Consider the following 18782-nt stretch of genomic DNA (forward strand, 5'->3'; position numbering starts at 1 on the left):
CTGGAATAAAAGCCCAACTTCCCCATCTCTGCATTTCTCAATCCTGTTTAGCCTTAAAGTCTAGCCAAAAGCTACCTCCTCCAGGAAGTCCCCCAACCTTCCCATTTGATTGCCTGATTATCTTTCCTCTGAGCTTAGGCAGCTTGCTCCCCAGTGACTATTATTACCATCTGTACTGAAATCACTGGTGTCAGAGCTTTGCTCCCTTGTGAGCTCCTGGAGGGCAGTGATTACCCTTCCGGTTAATTTGCATCACGGGCTATAGAGGGAATGCCAAATACTCCTTCATTCACTCTAGTGTCTTTGTAATTATTGCAATGGAAAAAAGATGAATGGCTTAGTGCGCCGGTTGCCCTCTCTCCTAGCTCTCTACAAAGGATTCCAGCTTTGCAGCCCAGTTTCCTCTCCTCTCTTGGACTGCATTTTAAGACAGCCTCCCTCGTGCTTCTGTGATGCAGACTCAGGAGCAGAGGGGGGGAGGTAAGGACAGGGGCTGGGCGCGTTGGGAGGTGTGGGCAGGGAGATGTCTCAGGAGCTGTGGGGGCTGATGGGCCTAACAAGAGAAGAGAGGGATTTGAAGAAGTCTTGCTGTTGACTCTACAATCCCTTCATTGTATTCAAGAAATACAAGTAAAGAACTCAAGTGATCCTGAAATTATTTCCTGCCTCAGCTTAACACTGTTCACAGAGACACTGCTCAGAGACTGGACTTCTTGGCCATGGTTATAAGAATATTGGGGTATATTGTGAAGTTGTTTCCTAAATTCTCAGGGTTCAGGCATTAGATAATTCATTTTATAAATTTTTTTCTGCTCTCTCAGCCCAGCTCAGACTTAATTGATGACTCTCTGATATTTTCTTTGAGTGGGATTTATATGGCGTTGCACACACAAGGAGCATCTGACTATCAGATAACAGAAAATTCTGGAACTCCTAGAGCCAGGGACTAGAAAATGTGATTGAGGAGCCTATGATGAGGCTAAAAACGCCTTATTTTGGAAATACTTAGTGGGCTGGGGAAATACTTAGTGGTCTGTTCATCAGTTAGTCATTCATCAACGAGATCAGCAGGCTCTAGGACTGGCTCAGGCTCTAAGGGGTGAGTCACCCTCATTTCTCAAGGAGGGAGATGGGTGGTTGAGATCTGAGGTGACCTGTGGTTCTCTGTATTACTTCTCGGCATCCACTCAGTGCTCTCCCCGTCTGGGCACATGGGAGCCTCACTCAGCAGACGCCCGGTTCTTGCCCTGCAGAAATCATCCTGCCAATACCGAGCATGGGTCGCGGGGGAGGAGGGAAGGTGCCGGGTTGTGGGTCTGCCGGGACGGGAGGTGGGGAAGGGCCTCTCTGCACTCGTCGCACCCCAGGAGCTTTGGGAGGTGGGGGACACGCGATGTGCCGAAGCTGCTGCCTGGCGCCAGGCTGTACCGAGACTCTGAGGGTGGTGGGCCAGCCGTCGTCCAGCAGGGGGCCGTGGTCGGGGTCCTCCAGGCAGTACTCCACTGAGAAGGCCACGGGCTTCACGTAGTCGGCGGTGTCCTGGGGGCGATGAGGGCAGCGTGAGGACATCCGTGTCCGCCCAGGATCGCTCCCGCTGAGTGAGAAGCTGCCGTAAGGGGCAGTGGCCCTCCTGGCGCTCGGGACAAGTTGGGGTTTTGTCCATGGCTGGATGGAGGCTCCCGGGGGCAGTAGCCGAAAAGAGCGCACCACGTGGAAAGGGACCCTGGCTCGGCTCCTGCCGGTCGAGCTGCCCGGGCCTTTCACCGAGCCCCGAGCACCCTCCCAGGCTGGGCTCCCACAGCCCCAGTGCCGCAGCCTCCGCCAAGTCAGGCAGCACCCACCACCCACCTACTCCTCCGGGCAGCCCTGCGCTGTTCAGACCCGTCATTGCCACTTCTCACGTGGCATTCGCACCACCTGGTTGTGCCTCAGCCTTCCCTCCCGAGCAGGGAATGGGCCACGAGCCTCGTAGCACAGTCCTAGCACAAGCTTAGTAGATACGTTGAGTTAATAAATGGAGAAACATGTGAATGAAGTAGGGAGTTCAGGCTGATCCTATGGATAGATGGTAAACAAAGGGGGTGCTCAGAGCTGCCTACACAGTCTTCCGCATGGAACCTACAGTTCCTGACACAAGTGGCTTCTTTGTATTACAGCAGTGGTTCTCAAACTTTAGCATTCACCAGAGTCACCTGCAGGCCTTATTAAAACACTGACTGCTGGGCTCCACCCTCAGAGTTTCTGATTTGGTGGGTCTGGAGTGGGACCCCAAAATTTGCCTTCCTAACAAGCTCCCAGGTGACTGTTGGTTTGGGGGCCCCACTTTGAGAACCACTGATCTAAACCACTGCACAAACATATCAGGGCCGAATATATGAACAGACATCAGGCCTCCTCGTATCTGCTCACTTTTCCGACCTTTGGTCTCTGCACACACGGACCAGGCCGGCTTGGAGTGCTCCCTGCGGCGTCTCGGGGCCCGGAGCTTGGCCTGGGCATTTGGTGACTCTGGATGCAGCAGGCTTCTTGTCCGCTTCCCTTTCTTTAAGAGGGGGCAGCAGGCCACTCCCCTGCTGGTGACACCACTGGCTTCCCTGCTTCGCCGGGCTGTGCCCTTCCTTCCTAGCCATGGGCCCCCTGGTTGACCCTTGTTCTCTCTGCTGGGCCTCCCTGAGGTCACGTCCCTCCTCTGATTTCATCTCCTACTGAAGAAACTGTGGGTATCTTCAATCTGGGAAGAAGGGATTTGAGATGGGGACAGGGAGGTGGTAGGGAGTGTGTCCTTTTCTCTGGGGCATGAGGTGGGGACCCGGGGGCCAAGGTCCAGGACTCTGGCCCCTGCCGGCCGCCTGCAGCCCAGCAGGAGCTCAGAACCAGGCTGGCACCAGCTGGGCTCTCCTCTCAGGGCAGGCACGTCTGCCAGCTCTGCGCCCCCTTCTCACAGGAGCTGGAGCTCTGCTGGCTGCTTTTTGTGTGTGTAGTATTTTAATGCACAAAAAGAACATCCCAGAACCAGAACACATATGACTTATTAACAAGGAGGCACTATATAAAGGAGACCCATCCCCCTTAGTAAATAGGAATATAGTGTAACTAGACATGAAAGGAGTGAATACTTCAGGGTTAAATGCAAGTTGAATACAACACTCATATATGGCTGATTATTAATAACTTATTTCAACTCCCCATCTGACGCCCTCTGCCGGGGTTTCGGGCTCACCAGGACGTGGAAGCTGATCCGCTCACAGTGCTCCTGGCCGGAGGAGAGCAGGACAGGCCTGTGGGTGTAGCGGTCCCCGCCCTCGTCCAGGTGTGCCCGCGGCATGTACCGCCTCTCGTCCATGGTGGCGTTGTACCTGATGCCTGGGGCGGGAGAGGGCAGGCAGAGCACACAGGTGGAGCCGCCTTCCCACCAAGACTCTGGCTCTTCCTTAAAACAGCATCACATCGGTCTGGGAAGTCTGCCTCCCACTTTGGTCAGGGAGGAGCTGCCCTCTTCCCCGCAGAGTGGGTGGGAAACTCCCGTGCAAAGAGCCAGCCATGGAGGGAGGAAGGGAAAGGAAGGGGAAGGAGGGAACCCAAGAGCAGAGGGAGGGACAGGGAGGAGAGGCAGAGATGGGACTGAGAGGGAGGGAAAGAGGAGGAGGAAGAAACGGAGGGGATGGGACGAGGCAGGAGTCGGCACACCCGCCCCTCTCTCCTTCACCTTCCCCAGCCCGCCCTGGGCTCCGGGAGGGCCCCTGCAGGGCGCAGCTCCTACTGCTCTAAGGAGGGGCCTGCCGGCCCTTCCCACCGGCTCCTCTAACCTACGACCCAGGGCGGGTTTCCCACCTGCAGCCTCCTTCCCTTCAACCAGGATGATCTTGGGCTAACCCCAGGAAGGGCTCCGTCCCTTGCTGCTCCCAGCCAGCCCTCCAGGGCTCCGGGGTCTGGAGGCTTTCTCCCTTTGTGGATGAAGGTGGAAGGAGAAAGGCATGGCGCGCGCCTTTGTCTTTAACTTTCCCCTGGACACACTTCTCATCTTCATCCAATCTGTCCTCCTCCTGGGCCAAGGAGGGGCTCTGCTGTCCCCATTTCTGCATCAGCTGGGTCCTGGGGCCTGCAGACGCTGCAGCTGTCACTTCCTGGGACCACGTGAGTCCAGGGCTGACGTGCTCAGGTGTTTGACCCCACCCGTGGCTGGAAGTGATGGGCCATCAGAAGGAAACCACCCTGCCTCCAATGCATAGCCTCTTACAAGCGGGGGCTCTGCTCCTGGGGCCTTCACTGCCTGGCCTCCTGGTTCCCAACTCCCTGTCTGCTGCACTCGGGGCCTGCCCTTCTGGATCCTGGCCTACCTCGTGGTGTCCACGCCCCAGTCTGCTTTACTGCTTTCAGTCCCCTGTTCTGATTCACATTCGGCACCTAGACAGACCGTTTCCTCATTCCCCTGCTTCTGCCTCTTGGCTGCCCCTGCCTCCACCTGGCTGGATTGCCCCTCTTCCCCTTTTGGAATTAGAGCATCGCATGAGCATCTGGCCGTCATCACGGGTGGCTTGAGGTACGACCTGGCATTTACAACCCATTTCAGCGAAAGCCCAGGCCTTGCAGCACGGCAATCACCTCTGGTGGGGCATGGGATGGGGCTGGGGGGAGACACTGGAGGAGCGGGGAGCGTGGAGGGGCCTGGTTTACCGACAGTGGCCGTTTGGAAATAGGGTGCCAGGAAGACAGGCGTGAAGCAGAGGAAGGCAGCCAGGCAGGTGGCGTCTCTGCCGCTGCGTTTGCAGTCCCTGTGGAAGATGTTGATCTTGGGCGGCTCAAAGTGGAGGCTGGCATTGATCTGAACTACGGGGCGAGCCCTGCAGAGAGAGAGCGAGAGAGTGAGCTGGGGCAGGGCAGGGACTCAAGGCTGCTCTGCTGGGACCAAGGGGAAAAGATGGGGCCATGCGGGAGCAGAATCTGCCAGTGGAGGGAGGCGGGTGCGGGCAGAGAGGATGCAGCGTCTCCAGAGGCCAAAGAGTTGGGTGGAAACACGCAGGGCGGATGAGGGGTTCGGGAAGCTCAGCGCCCCCAGGCAGCCCCTCATCACTTCCCTAAGGGCTGTGCTTGCTGCAGGCTGTATTGGCTTCCTTTGCCTCCTCGGTCACCTCGCAGAGCAGTGGTTTAGAGGAATCTGGAGAGCTTTGAGAAAGCACCCAAGCTGCACCCCAATTAAAGACCAATTAAAGCAGCATGTCTGAAGGTAGGGGTGGGCTTTGGCATCAATATTTTTTAAAGCAGTGCTTTTCAAACTTTAATTTTTTTGCAAATCCCCTGGGGATCTTGTGGAAATGATGATTCTGATGCAGTGATTGTGCACTGCTAACAAGGCCTTAGGTGATGGTGAGCTGTTTGTCCATGGCTCACACTTTGAAGAGAAAGGTTTTTAAAGAGCTCCAGGTGATTCCAATGTGCAGCTACTGTAGAGAACTTGTTACTGATCTATAGATTCCCCAGCTGCCCCAATACTATCTCATCCAGGTGGCTAAGGAAATGCAGAATTCCTCATATATTGCTCTAAGGCCAACATAATTAGGGAAGAAACTAAATGATGAGTCGAGGGGACTCTAAGCAATTTTACAAATTTTCTTTTAGTTATTATATTTATGATGAAAAAGTCAACATTTATGAGGAAGGGCTCAAATAACTATTATTTTTTTGGCTCAAAAATTAGCCAGCGTATGGTTAAATCCATGGACTCTTTCAGAAAGCAGTTTGTATCCCAGGCAGGTGTTTTTGTTTGTTTGTTTGTTTATTTATTTATCTATTTATTTACTTTTTAGCATCAGGCCATTGCTAAAGGGAGACCCTAAGTGCAGATGTATGGCAAATATTTGATGGGATGGTGCTGGAAACGAGGCCCTGAGAAAAGGAAACAAGAGGTCAGAGGGGGTTGGGTGGAAAGAAATTTTCTGTATTATATAAACATTCTTTCACACCAGGGGGGGAGCTGGAAGATCCCACAGGTGGTAAGAACACGCTCCGTCTGCCCCTGCAATTAGCTTGAAATGCTGAAGTGGAAGAAATGCTTGAGTAGCCAGAACTTGTAGGACAAATTCTAAGAGGGCCTTTTTTGACACCAGGTTGGTCTAAAATCCTAGAAGTCTATTGAGAAGAGGGCCTTGGACTCCAAGACCACTCATGGTGATTCTAGAAAAAGGACCACGATGGGATAAGAGCAGGCCGAGTTGGGCGGATGATGGGGAAAGACAAGGCACAAAGACGCTGAGCCTATCTCTGAAGCCCCATGCCCACCATGACCCTCTCAGAGCCCAAGAGTTCAGAGAAGTGGGGGGACCAACCACAAGATCACAGCGTTGCCAAGGGCGCCCACGGCTAGGTCGACGAGCCCGTCTTCGTTGAGGTCCAGTTGCCCGTGGATGCTGCAGCCAAAATACTGGAGGCCAGGAGCCAGCTCGGAGGCCGCAATTCTCTGCAGGGGCGGGAAAGCAGCAGCTGACCACATGCTCTGTTAGGATGGGGCAGGGCAGGGCAGCGAAACCTTAAGGGGTGGATACAGCTGGGAGCCATGGAAGTAGCCTGTTTGAAACCATCAAGAAGCTGCCTTATGCAAGGCGAATTCCTCCCCTGGCCTGTAGAGCACCTGAAATTCCTACCATTCCTTCAGATTATATATAGTGTCTGAAAACATTTCCCCATTCAATGTAAATACATATGTTCCTTGGCAGGCTTACTTAACCCATTGGCATCTCTGGCCTTGGCATATTAGACCATCTTTCTAATAAAATATGCAGTCTGAGGGGATGGGACATGGGCTGGGTCTGTTTTGAGGTGAGCAAGCTAGAAGGGAAAGGTTTCCCGCATAAAGCATTTCCAGAGAAGAGCAAGCCCCAGGAGTTCTTCGTGTGCAGGACTATGGGTGCCTGTGAAGGGGGTACGAGGGGGTCCTAGGCTTGGGAGTCTGTGCCAAAAGGGGTGATCAGAGGTCCTGCAGGCAAAATAGACCCATTTCAAAATTCTGACTCGAGGCAAGTACAGCTAGAATGTATCTGAATCCCCTCCTGTAAAGGAGCATGAGCTCCTGGCACCCTACTCCTTGGCTCCACCCATTGCTCGCACTGCCTCGGGGGCCCCGGGGAGCACCACCTGCTTGGGCTCCTTCAGGATGCTGCCTCGGAAGCCGTGGAAGATGTAGATGACTCCTCCGTGGTTGTCCTCCAGAGGGGCTCCCACCACAACGTCATTGTAGGAATCTTGATTGAGGTCTCGGACCGAGGCGATGCAGGACCCGAACCGGGCGTTGTGGTAGCCGTGGGAATCCTTCAGCGTTCCGTTGTAGACAAACCGGCTCTGCGGGATGGGCGCAGGGAAAGGCTCAGGGGCCAGGCAGGGGCTTGGGGGGGCTGTCCCCTCTGGCCCTCGGCTTCCTCCCGCCCCCTCTATTCTCCAGAAGAACCCTCTGGCCCCGGGATTCCAGCACAGAGGCGCTTCCTCTTGCCCCTGGCTGGCTCCAGCGGGCGGGCGCTGGCTTCTCTAGCACCCCGATTTCCCTCGTGGTCCCCTGAGTCCAAGCAGGGGTCAGGCGCCCCGGGAAAGGCTGCCCGCCCGGCCCGGCAGTACCTGTCTCAGGTGGTAGACGTACACCTTGCCCCGCTCGCGGCCCTCGCTGAAGTACATGGGCGCCCCCACCAGCAGGACGTCCGTCACGCCGTCGCTGTCCACGTCCACCGAGGTGATCTCGCTGCCGTAGTAAGAGCCTATCTGCGGCACAGGGAGCGGAGAGGCGAGTGGGGCCTTGCCCTGCGTGCCGGGCCCTGGCCTCACGGGACCCCAGCCTTGGGAGGGCGAGCACGTCCGGTGACTCGGAATCGTTGGTGACCAAATGGGCCCCTCTTCCCCTGCCGTCCCCTCTCCCGCCTCTCCCCCGGAGTGGCCATACTTCAGATTGTCCTTCTACCCTTGCCTCTTTTCTCCTTCAGTTACTTACCTCCCCTCCTTTCTTTCTTCCTGTTATTTATTTGAATTGATGGTCATTAATTCAGCTTACAAAAGTAATATAATGGCAAAAATTGAGGAAGATATTAAAAAATGTAAAGAGAAATAGTCCCAATACCTAAAGATAACTACTGTTAACATTTTGGTATATTTTCTTCTGGTCCTCTTCTCTAGGATGCGTTGCTTGTTTGTATGCATTTATTTAAAATAAAATTTAAATTTTTCTACAAATTGGGATCATACTGTATATGCACTTTGGGTACTGATTTTTTACTAAAATGATGCATTATAAGCACTTTTTTGATGATGTAGTATGTTTTTTCTACAACATGATCATTGTTTATTCCATAATATTTCAATTTGTGCAGGTACCGTAATATATTTGATGAATCCTCTGCTGTTGGTTATTTAGTGTGCTTTCAATTTTTAATGTCCCAGCTAACTCTGAGACCAGCACCTTAGATCATGAATCATAGTGACTTCTTGGCAGTGCTTGAGCATGTTCCTCTCCTGAGTTGGGTGCTGTGTGCCCACCTTAGTGAGGGCACCGTCCACCCAGCCCATCAAAACCCAACCCGTCAAGCCTGAGGGTCCCCCTGGCTCCATCCTCCACCTCTCCCTCCTGCAGTCTATAGCAAGTCCTGCCTGCTGGATCCCGGTATGTCTAGAATCCGTCTCCTTCCCTCCTCCACTGCTTCTCCTCTAAATGAGGCAACTCCCAAAGGGCCTTCCTGCCTCCAGGCTGGCCCCTCCGTCCATCCCCACGGGCCCCAGAGTGAGCCTCTCTCAGCTGGCCAGGCCTCTCCCTTGCCAGCAGGGTAAAGCCCAAACTCTTGAGCATGTGCCTGCTGGGCCCCTCCTTCCCTCCCTGCTGCTGTCCCACTACTCTCGGCTCCCACACTGCCATCCAGCCATGCTGAGTTATTTTTCTTCTCCAAAAACTCCAGACCCTGGCGGGGTTCTGGACTTCCCCCTGCACAAGCTTTTCTCCTGCCTGGACTCCCCTCCTCTTCTCTCTCCTCCAGCTAAAGTCTTACCATGCCTTAGATCTCAGCTGAAACGTCATTTCCTACCAGGAGCCTCTACTCCTAGCCTGCAGTGGGTGCCCCGTTTGCGTTACCTCGTCCTGGTTCTCCTCTCAGCCAGCACTGCCCCCTCCACTGGGAGCCCCTGAGTGCGGGGACTGCAGCAGGTACATCTGCTTCCAGATCTGCACAGTTCCTAGCATGCAGGAGGTACTTCATAAATGTTTATTGAACCAATGGCTTGCTTATGAAAGGGGACTGGCCCACGTGAGACATGTGATGGCTCTGGTTAGCGGGTGGCAGCCTCATGCTATCTTAGGACAGATTATCGGCCTCATTTCACAGGGGAAGGAACTGAAGCTCAGAGATTCTGAATCATGTGCCCAAGGTCAGAAAGCTGGGCATGGCCAGGTCAGGTTGGAACTCAGATCTGTATAATACCAGCACTCATGACAGTCCCTCCCTGCCATCTCCTGGCTTGGGTGCTTTCAGAAGAAATCTTTTCTCAAGGATTAAAAAAGCTTTTAACTAGAAGAAAGATAAAAATACAGGTGAGAAAAAGGAGACAATAAACGTGAGGGAGAGAGAGATGTGCCTATATAAAGTAATGAGGAGGCAGGCCCAGAGAGCAAGTAAGGGAGGAGGGACGGGGAGACTTGTCTAAATATGTGGCCTCGGCTAGGGGGTCATGGTGATTTGGAATTCACTTCATTTAGCTGCCTTCAGCACTGCGGTTTCTCCTTCGGATGTTGAAGGTAGAACTGGGCAGGGAAAATGTCATAAATTCATCAGCAGATTCCCTGCAGCTCTCAAGGTCTAGCCTTCCATTCCCGAAAGAGCAGGCCTTGGGAGGAGCGAGGGTGGGCAGGAGTGAGGCTGGGAGGGAGACTTGTGCCAGCACCCCTGAGACAGGATGAGGAACAGGGCACAATGGTTGCCTGCAGCTAGAGGGGTTTACATTAGACCTGGGGACGAGTCTGTCCTCAGGATGACAGGCCAAAGGCAGTAGAAGGCGCAGGAGACAGGGCTATTCCCAGGCTCAGGGGAGCAGAGGGAGGTGGGGCAGGCAGGGGAGGGCCTGCACGGGGCTCAGCCTTGGACAGGGATGGGCAGGGGGTGCCAAGGCCTAGTTTGGGAGCTGTTGGGGGCCAGTAGGTGGCATAATGCAAGAGAGTCCCATCGAGAGCCTGGCTTCTCAGCGTGTCCCAGCCATGACTCCATCACCTGACCTTGGACAGCGACGCTGCTTCTCAGGGCCTCAGCCTGGGTTAGAACCCCGCTTTCGGATCTTTTCACCATCAATGACTCTTACGGTTGCTTTCCAGTGTGCATTGATGACTGTGGTGGTTGGAACTATTTACTTGAGAAAAACATGCTCTAAATCCATTCCTGTGGGTGTGTGACTTTGTAAATAGGGCCTTTCTAAAACAATTTTTAGGAGGTACCAGGGATTGAATTTAGAATCTCGTACATGGGAAGCAGGTGCTCAACCACTGAGCTACAACTGCTTTTGATGAGGTTCTGCAGTTAAGGGGTGGCTCAACTGGATCAGGATGGGTCTTAATCCTATAACTGAAGGCCTTATAGGGAAGGTCACAGAGAGAGGAAGCAGAGGGAGCAACCAGAAGGTGAAAGTCAATGGAATCTGGAAGAGGAAGGAGAGGCCGGGAGAATGTGCACTACCATGGGACAGAGGAGCCAAGGACCACGATTCCCTGGCAGCCAGCCCGAGAACGCCACAGTCTTCTGGGTGGAAGCATCGCCTTGATGGCGCCTTGATTTTGGACATCTCCTAGCCCCCAAATCATGAACCAATAAATTCCCATTATTTAAGCCAACCTATTGCTTGGTATTTGCTTTAGCAACGAGGAAATGAAAACAGTGATCATTCTCAGAGGAGATTCGTAGCCACACAGTCTGGTTGCCAACCACCCCCCAGCTGGAGCAGTGGCACTGGCAGCGTCTGCCTTCTGCATTGCTACCATTCCAGGGGAAGAAAGAAGTTGGCCTCTTGGTGAGCCCCTGGGACCGTGCTGTAGGTGGATGCGCCGCTCCTGCCAGGCTGCCGGCAGCTCGAAGGTGGCTTGAGGAGCATGACTGCCCCTTCAGGATACCCAGCCTGGGAAGTGGAAGTCTAGATAGTCCCTCTAGCCCTGAACTCTAGGACATGGCCAGAGAGAAGCTGGCGGTCAGGTGCCTTGGTCTGCACCCGAGAGGTGGCTGGAATGGAACAAAGGCACCAGGGACAAGAGGGTCGTGAAGTGAAGGCAAGAAATTCCCCTGGGATCTCCTGCTGAAGCAGGGACCTGGCTTTGCAGAGGCTGTTTCAGAGCAGTAAGTAGCCACACAAGCAGGCCCCTTTGGCCTTCAATCTTGGTGTGAGTGAGGTACATGCCCCCCAAGTCAGCAAGGATTTTTGTGAGCCTGGGGAAAATTCCAGTCCTGTTAAGAGCAAGAGATGCACCCCAGAGTCCCCTCCCCCCCGGCCTCTGCCTGTGTTGGCTGGCCTTCCTGGCGGCCTGTCCCTCCTCCTCTGCCCACTGCTGCCCTCCTCCCCGCCTCCCCTCCCATTACCTGCTCTCCCCGCAGGGCCTGGTGGATGGTGAGGCTCCGGTTGTTGTGCATGGTGAACAGGATGACTTTGCCCGTGTGGTTGAACCGAGGTGCTCCAGCTACGTACACCTGCCCCTGCCTGGAGGCCACCACCGACGTGACCGTGTACCCTGGCACAGGAGGAAGCAGGCTAGTCTCTGGCGCCGTGCCCTCGGCAGGCCTTCCCAGAGCCTGGCGCTTGGCTCAGCTGTGCTGGAGAAGGCCAGCGGTGGGAGCGGATTTGGGAAGGCCGAGCAGATGCAGTCATTCCCAGGGATGGCTGGGGAGGCCTGGAAGAGGCGGGGCTAGGAGAGGGGTTTCCAGGGTGGGAGAAACCCACTGCACCCACCTCCTGCTGGAGGGAACGACGCAGTCAGTGAGACCCCTGGAAGACACGGCTGACCTGGAATGTCCACCCCCACCCCACCCCTGCCTCACAAGCGTATGGGGGAGCAGGGAGGAGGGAGTTGAGCATACTCTAGCTAGACTTCATTTTATTTTGGCCAGACTTTGTTTTTGATCCCCACCACTCTTGTCTCTTGGGGACCAAACAGGGCCCTCCTTATTACCATATCCAAGCTATGTGGTTTGCCAATACGTGGTGTGATGGCTGAAAAGGTGTGAGGAATTGCTCCGCTCTGGTTATTTCACAGGGGTCTCAAAGCTTTACAGACTCAAAGAAGGGAGCTACCCAGGCCCTTCTCAGCCCCACGTATATATTATGCAAATGAGAAAATAAAGGAAAAGCCAGTGGGCTCTTTTGGAACATCTACCAATCCATGGTCTCAGGATTGCTTTGCCAGATTGCTTTGAAACTCGAGCTTGAGTTGCCCCGCAGCTCCCACCCACAACCCAGGGGGTGACTGTGTGGCATCTTCAGGCAGCTCTTCTGAGAGTGGGGCTCCCAGCAGGTGTGCACAGCCCATGGCATCCGAGAGGCCCACTCTGCCAGATGATGACCAGATCTTGGATAACAGATCCCAGTTTCTAGATGAGTGGCGGGCTTTGTTGGCAGTTCCTGGACTGTTTCTGGGGAATGGATGTCACCTGTTGTGTGTGCATATGCGTTTGTATTCATGTGCTTGTGTGTACAGGTGTAAGTGTACATGTTGGGTGTGTATGCACGTGTGTACATGCATGTGTGCCTGTGTGTGAGGTAGCACTGTCATTCAACTCCCACTGCTTGCTCCCTGAGGGGCTGCCGCATGTGCAGATGGACTGCTTCAGTGCCAGGAGCGTGGGGTGAAGTAGGGTGGGCTGCTCTGGCTTCAGACCTCTGGATGGCCCAAGCTCGTGGAGGGGTGAGGTCTGAGGGGTGCTAGTGGTGAGTAACTCCACAGATGGTAGACTTGGTCCAGAAATTCAGGGAGACTTGGAGATACTGGGGGCCCTGGACATGCACCCCTTGCTGCCCTTGCCTCCAGCTCAGCTGTTTTAGAAAGGAATGAACCACAGTGGACAGGACTTAGCCATGTGTGGTCAGCGGGGAGCTGACCAAGAGTTGCAGGGTCAATGGCTCCCACTGGGACCTCTCACCGTCACACCAATGAATTGTGTGACATCTTTACATGTCCACTTCCAAAGTGCTTAATGAGAAGAGACTTCTGCTTGGATTGTGACCATTCGTAAATAGAAATGAGCCTGACTTTCTACCTGATTTGCCTTTTGCCTTGGGCAGGCAAGCCCAGCGAACATTTTGTATGCCAGAGGCCTAGTCAGGGCAGAAAGCTTTAAAGACCCGGCAACAGGTGACCTAGCGTCTGGAAGCATCCACGGAATCACATTTCAGGTGTGGGCAAGTTGCTTGTCGTTCATGCTACGTGTCTGGAGAGCCCAAGACCTGCCACCTCGGTGCTGGGTGTGCAAGGACCCCAGCTGAAGAGCGGGCAGCCTCAGAGCCTGGAACTGCCTGCGGGGTTGGGTACTTGAGCTGGCACAGAATATGGTTGGGGGACCCTCCCCCTGTGTGGTGCCCTAGGCATCCAGGCCCCGGGCCCACCCCTCCCGCCCGCGGCCACACCTGAGCTTGGGCTCTTACCCAGGTAGGCACCGTGGTTCTTGAGCTCCTCGGGGAACTCCGTCAGGTAGGCCTCGCGGTACGGAATGACCTTCCCGCTGCTGGTCTCCTTGAGCACAGCTCCGTTCCAGTCGTAGGCCCCGACAGCTCCCAAAAGAATCCCATCCTGAAGTGGGGGGGGGGGGGTTACACATCAGCTGGGTGCCCTGGGTGCTCCTCGCCCAGGAGCCGCACCAGCCACCTCGGGCGCCTGCTCCGGGCCTCTTCACACAGCGCTCTGCTCTTCCAGTTGGATTCTTGGCTTTGAATGAGCTGAGGAGACCTTCTCACCCCTTCCCATTCTTAGCACAAAATGGGTTAAGAAGGAATGCTCTAGAAACAAACTCCACATCCATAGCCAGAATCAAACCTCCAGTCTTCCCTGGACTTCAACTCCCCCAGGATATCTCTCCTTGCCATCCCTTCCCACACTCCCTCAGGCAGTGTCCCACGGCACTTGGCCGTCCTTGTTGTTCCTTCACAGTGTCTGAATTGCTTCCCTGTGAGTAAATCCTGCTGCCTGTTCACTGCTTGAGTAAAAATTCACTGTCTCCTTTGTGCCACCACTTGGCTTTGAGCCCGCCCAGAGCTCAAAGATATTAAATGAAAACACAAACAGATACAGATTGGGATAAATGTGATGAGGAAAAAAGCATGGTGAGTTCTAATTTATGCTGAAAGGAGGGCCAGGAAAAGCCTTTTTGGGTAAATGGCATTTACCCAGACACCTGAAAGACTTAAAGGAACAGAACCCAGAAGAGCTGGAGGCAGGGAGAGCTTGTTCAAAGGCCCCAGGCTGGAGAGCTTAGAGCTTTTGCTGTCAAGATATTGAAAGCAATTAGAAAATGACCTTGAATAAAAGGGTCAACTCAGACCAGCAGAATATCTCAGTCTACATATAATAACAGGAGTTAAAAGTGCTTTTTGACCTGAATAAAAGGGGGAAATGGAAAGGACAAATGAGTTTATATGGCTATGAGTCTTCAAAAAGAGCCGGGAGGTCATCAGAGGGGTTGCCCTTATGCACACCTCAGCAGAGTCCCAGAGACAGATAAAGTAGATATAACCTCAGGTATTGGTTCTTCTGAGGGCTACAGAGACCCACAGGTTCTATGCTCATGGCAGATGGAGTTCAGTGCCATGTCAGTTGGCCCTACTTTGGAGTTTGTGTTTCTGTGCGATGGAGCTGGACTCAGATGTGATCTTTGTTCCCAAGCCTCTCCTGTTACTTTTACCAGATCTGTAGTTGGGTTTAGTGTATATCCAGGGGACCTGAATCTCTGGACTGACCATGTGATAGCCAGGCCCTGAGCCTCAACAGACTTGCAGCTCCTACACTCTGGTTTATTGGACTTACCCCACTCAGCTAACAGGGAGGTGAAGAAGGTCAACCACCACATCAGGGAGCCAAGAGTGCCTACAACTGAAAGCAGGAGAATTGCATCCAGCATCCATGTGGAATCTAAGCCCCCTCTTGATATAGAGGTGGAGTGGACACAACCATTCCAGGGTCCACAGGATGGAGGAATAGAGTATGGATTAGAGTGGACTTACTGATATTCTATTCATGAACTATTGTGATTAGTAATTGAAGAAATGTGGCATCGGTGTGGAGAAAGTGGCCATGGTGGCTGCTGGGGGTAGGGAGTGGGAGGAAGAGATGTGATGTGGGGGCATTTTCAGGGGTTGGAGCTGTCCTGGGTGGTGCTGCGGGGACAGTTACCGGACATCGTATGTCCTCCCATGGCCCACTGGGTAGACTGTGGGAGAGTGTGGGCTATGGTGGACCATGGACCATGAGGTGCAGCGGTGCTCAGAGATGTATTCACTAAGTGCAATGAATGTCTCATGATGATGGAGAAGGTTGTTGTTATGGGGGGAGGTGTGGGGTGGGGGGGGGAGGTGTGGGGTGAGGGGGGTGTATGGGGACCTCATTTTTTTTAATGTAACTTTAAAAAATAAATAAAGACACACAAAAAAAGATATTGAAAGCGGTGTGGTGGGGCTGGAGCGTCGAGTGGGAAGGGGCAGAGGGGCTCGAGATAGGGCTGGCCATGTAAGCCAGGGCTACAACTGTAACAGCAAACCGCCAGGACAGGAGCTTGGCTTGGAGGGTTTTGCTCCACCACCAGTTTCAGGATAAGTGGAGGCTGCCTTGCTTGGGCAGGAAGACGAGAAGTCCTGCCTTCCCGAGGGCACCTTCCCATGTTGCTGACTCTAGGGCCCTTTCTGGAGTCCTGGGTCCACACACTCTCCAGGGTTCCCCTGCAGTCCCCCTTTGCTCTCAAACAATGCACACAACCAGCGAGTACAGGAAGACAAACAGCAAGCCCCTGGAAGAGGAAGAGAAGTCACCCAGGGCCTGTGAGGGAGGGGCTGCAGGAGGGTAGTGCGAGCCGGGGAGGGGCAGCTCCCTCGATGATGCGGTGCTTAGGGGGTGGGGGGGGGGGACTGTCTACATCCCAGCTTTGAGGCTTAAGCTGGTGGAGTCACCTCTCGCTCCCAGTGACCCTCCCTGAGCCTGGCTGGATGGCTGGGTCTGAGGTCCCCCCCACTGTTTGGGGCACCCCCTGCCCCGAAGCAACGGTGCCAATAGAAAAGTTTGATTTTGACTTTGTGCCATCAGAGCTGTCACTTAACACAGGCAGCGTCATCAGGCACTAGATTCTGTTGTTGGCAGTGGAAGAGGCAAGATTGTGGAAGGAGCAGCTTTCCAAGGTGTCCCTTTTAAGTCGCTCTTATCAAAGGCTTAAAGAGGGTAAACTACAACACAAACTATAATGCATGCGGTGTAGCAGTGCTCCAAAATGAACTCATCAAATGCAATGAATGTACCACCCTGAGGAGAGGGGTTGTTGATGTGGGAGGAGTGGGGGGTGGGGAGTGGGGTATATGGGAACCGCTCATATTTTTTAATGTAACATTCTGTGTGATTTATGCATTCTTTTAAAAAAGAAGATAAAAACAAAAACAAAGAAAACCCTAACACTCATCTTGAGTTTGCTGTTCTGTTTTTATGACTCTGAGGAAAGCTGCTCTTGGGAGGCCTGATGCACTTGGTTATGTTTAATGTAACACTTTATAATTTGCTGTCTTCCTCCTGCCCTGTGCTCAGGCCTCAGCTGGGAAGCTCCCACAGCCTGCGCCTGCCAGGAGCGGGGCCAGGCCTCCTCCGTGCTCTGCCACCAATGTTCACACTTGGGGTGTGCTTTGGGGAACTTTTTCTCATCCGGTCACCCATTGGGGCTTACAAAGTCCCTGTGAAGCAGTAGGACAGATGTTATTATCTGTACTCGAAAGATGAGGTCGTGAAAGCTCAGAGAGGTTCCTGAGGTCATGTCAGAGGCAGAGCGGGGACCACATCCAGAGGGTGGGCTGGACCCAGGAGAAAGCGCCCATCTGCTTCCCCAGGTCCCGTCTGGATCTGCACTGGGAGGAGCGCACTGTTGGGCTTCGCCCCTCTCTCTCCCTCTTCTCCCTCTCTCCGCCTGCTGAGTCCAGCTTGCAACTGTGGACCAGACGGTTTTGCTTCACAGAAAGGCCTTTGAAGATGAATTTTTGGCTTTGCAGATGACAGTTGATGTGCTGAGAAGGGCTGGCTCAGCCCAGGTGCCTGGGACACAGCTGGGGTTTAGGAATTCCATCAGGACTTTCTGGATTTGGCAGCCCTGGGCTGGTGATGCTCGCCTGCTCTGACCTCTGCCATTTTAATCCTTGCAGGGACGGCATTCCTGGCCCCTCAGTGGGAGTGTTTCAGAGGTCCTTTCCCAAGAGTGAGTTTTGGGGGCTGCAGGGGGAGCCTCACTGGAGACAGGCGTGGGCTGGGGCTGAGGGGGCAAGCAAAGGCCACGAAAACAAACCTCAGCGTGTTGCCATCTTTTTCCAGCTGGGGAAGATCAGGCATTTTGAGTTTGGAAAAAATCCGGAAGGACAGGTCACACCCCACCACTGCGGGCCAGAGCCTCGACAGGGGAAGCCAGTGTGCGGGCCCAGCTGGAAGCAAGCAGCAGGCATTCCTGGGAAGAGCAGTCCCATGCCCGGAGGCTTGGCACCGGCTCCCTGATTCATGGCCTCCTTTCCTATGGGCCACCCAGGCTCCCAGTAGATATCTCCAGGGCATGGCTGGGTGGCCCTGGACAGACGGACTCTTTGCACAGTAGATTTCCTGGAGCTCTGTGCAGAGAGAGGAAGCAGACTTGGCAGCCCCCAGAAGGTCTGAAGCCAGATCCACACCCTCTCTGAGGACCTGTTGCCCCCACTGTCTGGTCTTGCAAGCTTGACCCATAACTGTCCTCTTAGCCGCCTCTGCATCCATCCTGCCTTCCCAGCCATGCCGAATGCTCCCTGGGTATGTGACCACATCTTCTAAAACTCCATGTTCCAGCCATTCCATGTCCCAGACCAGGGACGTGGAGGCAGCATGGTCTGGACCAGTGGTCCCCAACTGGGGTGAGTCACCCCTTGGCCCCAGGGGACACTTGGCAATGCCTAGAGACATTGTTGGTTGTTACAGCTGGGAGGTGGGGAAGACTTGGCATCTGGTGGGTAGAGGCCAGGGATGCTGTGGACACCCTGCAGTGCTGAGGACAGCCCCTCCACAGAACTATCTAGCTTAAAAGGTCAGCAGTCCCGAGGCTGACAACCTCTGGCCAAGTGGTGAGAGCGAGAACTCGAGTCAGATATTCCCCAGTTCCAGTTCTGGCTCCAGCGTTCTCGGTGTGAGAACTGTGTGCCCTTGAGCAAGTTAACCCCCCTCTCTCTGTGTCTCAGGTTCTTCAGCTGTAAAGTAGTTTTGTTGTGAGAACTAGCAATGCTGATGCTTAGCACAGCGCTTGCAGCCAGTAAGTAAGACTCAGGGGTTCTTAACCTTTTTTGTTCCATGGACCCCTCTTCCAGTCAGGTGAAAACCACAGAGTCCTTACTAAGTCCACACTAGACTGTGTACTATTTAATAAATATATCACACCCGCACCAACGTGTCCCCACAAGAATAACGATTTTTTGAATTTCAGTTCAAGCTCATGGACCCCTGGTTAAGAACCCCTGAAGTAAGTGATACATTGTAACTTTTTCCATTCATTAATTCACCCATGAAGACTCCCCTGGGCAGGCTGGGAATTGAAGAAGAATCT

The 18782-nt window shown here is 53.9% G+C and overlaps 1 protein-coding gene across 3 annotated transcripts in view; it reads right to left on the reverse strand.

Annotated features, from left to right (window-relative positions):
• ITGA11 (integrin subunit alpha 11) overlaps positions 1-18782 on the reverse strand; it is a 134673-nt gene that overhangs the window by 19863 nt on the left and 96028 nt on the right. For all 3 annotated transcript variants that reach the window (XM_058294400.2, XM_058294401.2, XM_058294402.2), the window contains 8 exons: positions 13633-13777; positions 11577-11725; positions 7603-7743; positions 7129-7332; positions 6324-6454; positions 4675-4841; positions 3221-3363; positions 1429-1539 (listed from right to left, as the gene is read on the reverse strand). In XM_058294400.2, coding sequence (XP_058150383.1) covers positions 1429-1539; positions 3221-3363; positions 4675-4841; positions 6324-6454; positions 7129-7332; positions 7603-7743; positions 11577-11725; positions 13633-13777 — 1191 coding nt within the window. The remainder of the gene's footprint in view (positions 1-1428; positions 1540-3220; positions 3364-4674; positions 4842-6323; positions 6455-7128; positions 7333-7602; positions 7744-11576; positions 11726-13632; positions 13778-18782) is intronic.

The sequence above is a fragment of the Dasypus novemcinctus genome, chromosome 3 (genome assembly GCF_030445035.2).
Source record: "Dasypus novemcinctus isolate mDasNov1 chromosome 3, mDasNov1.1.hap2, whole genome shotgun sequence".
NCBI classification, from domain to species: domain Eukaryota; kingdom Metazoa; phylum Chordata; class Mammalia; order Cingulata; family Dasypodidae; genus Dasypus; species Dasypus novemcinctus.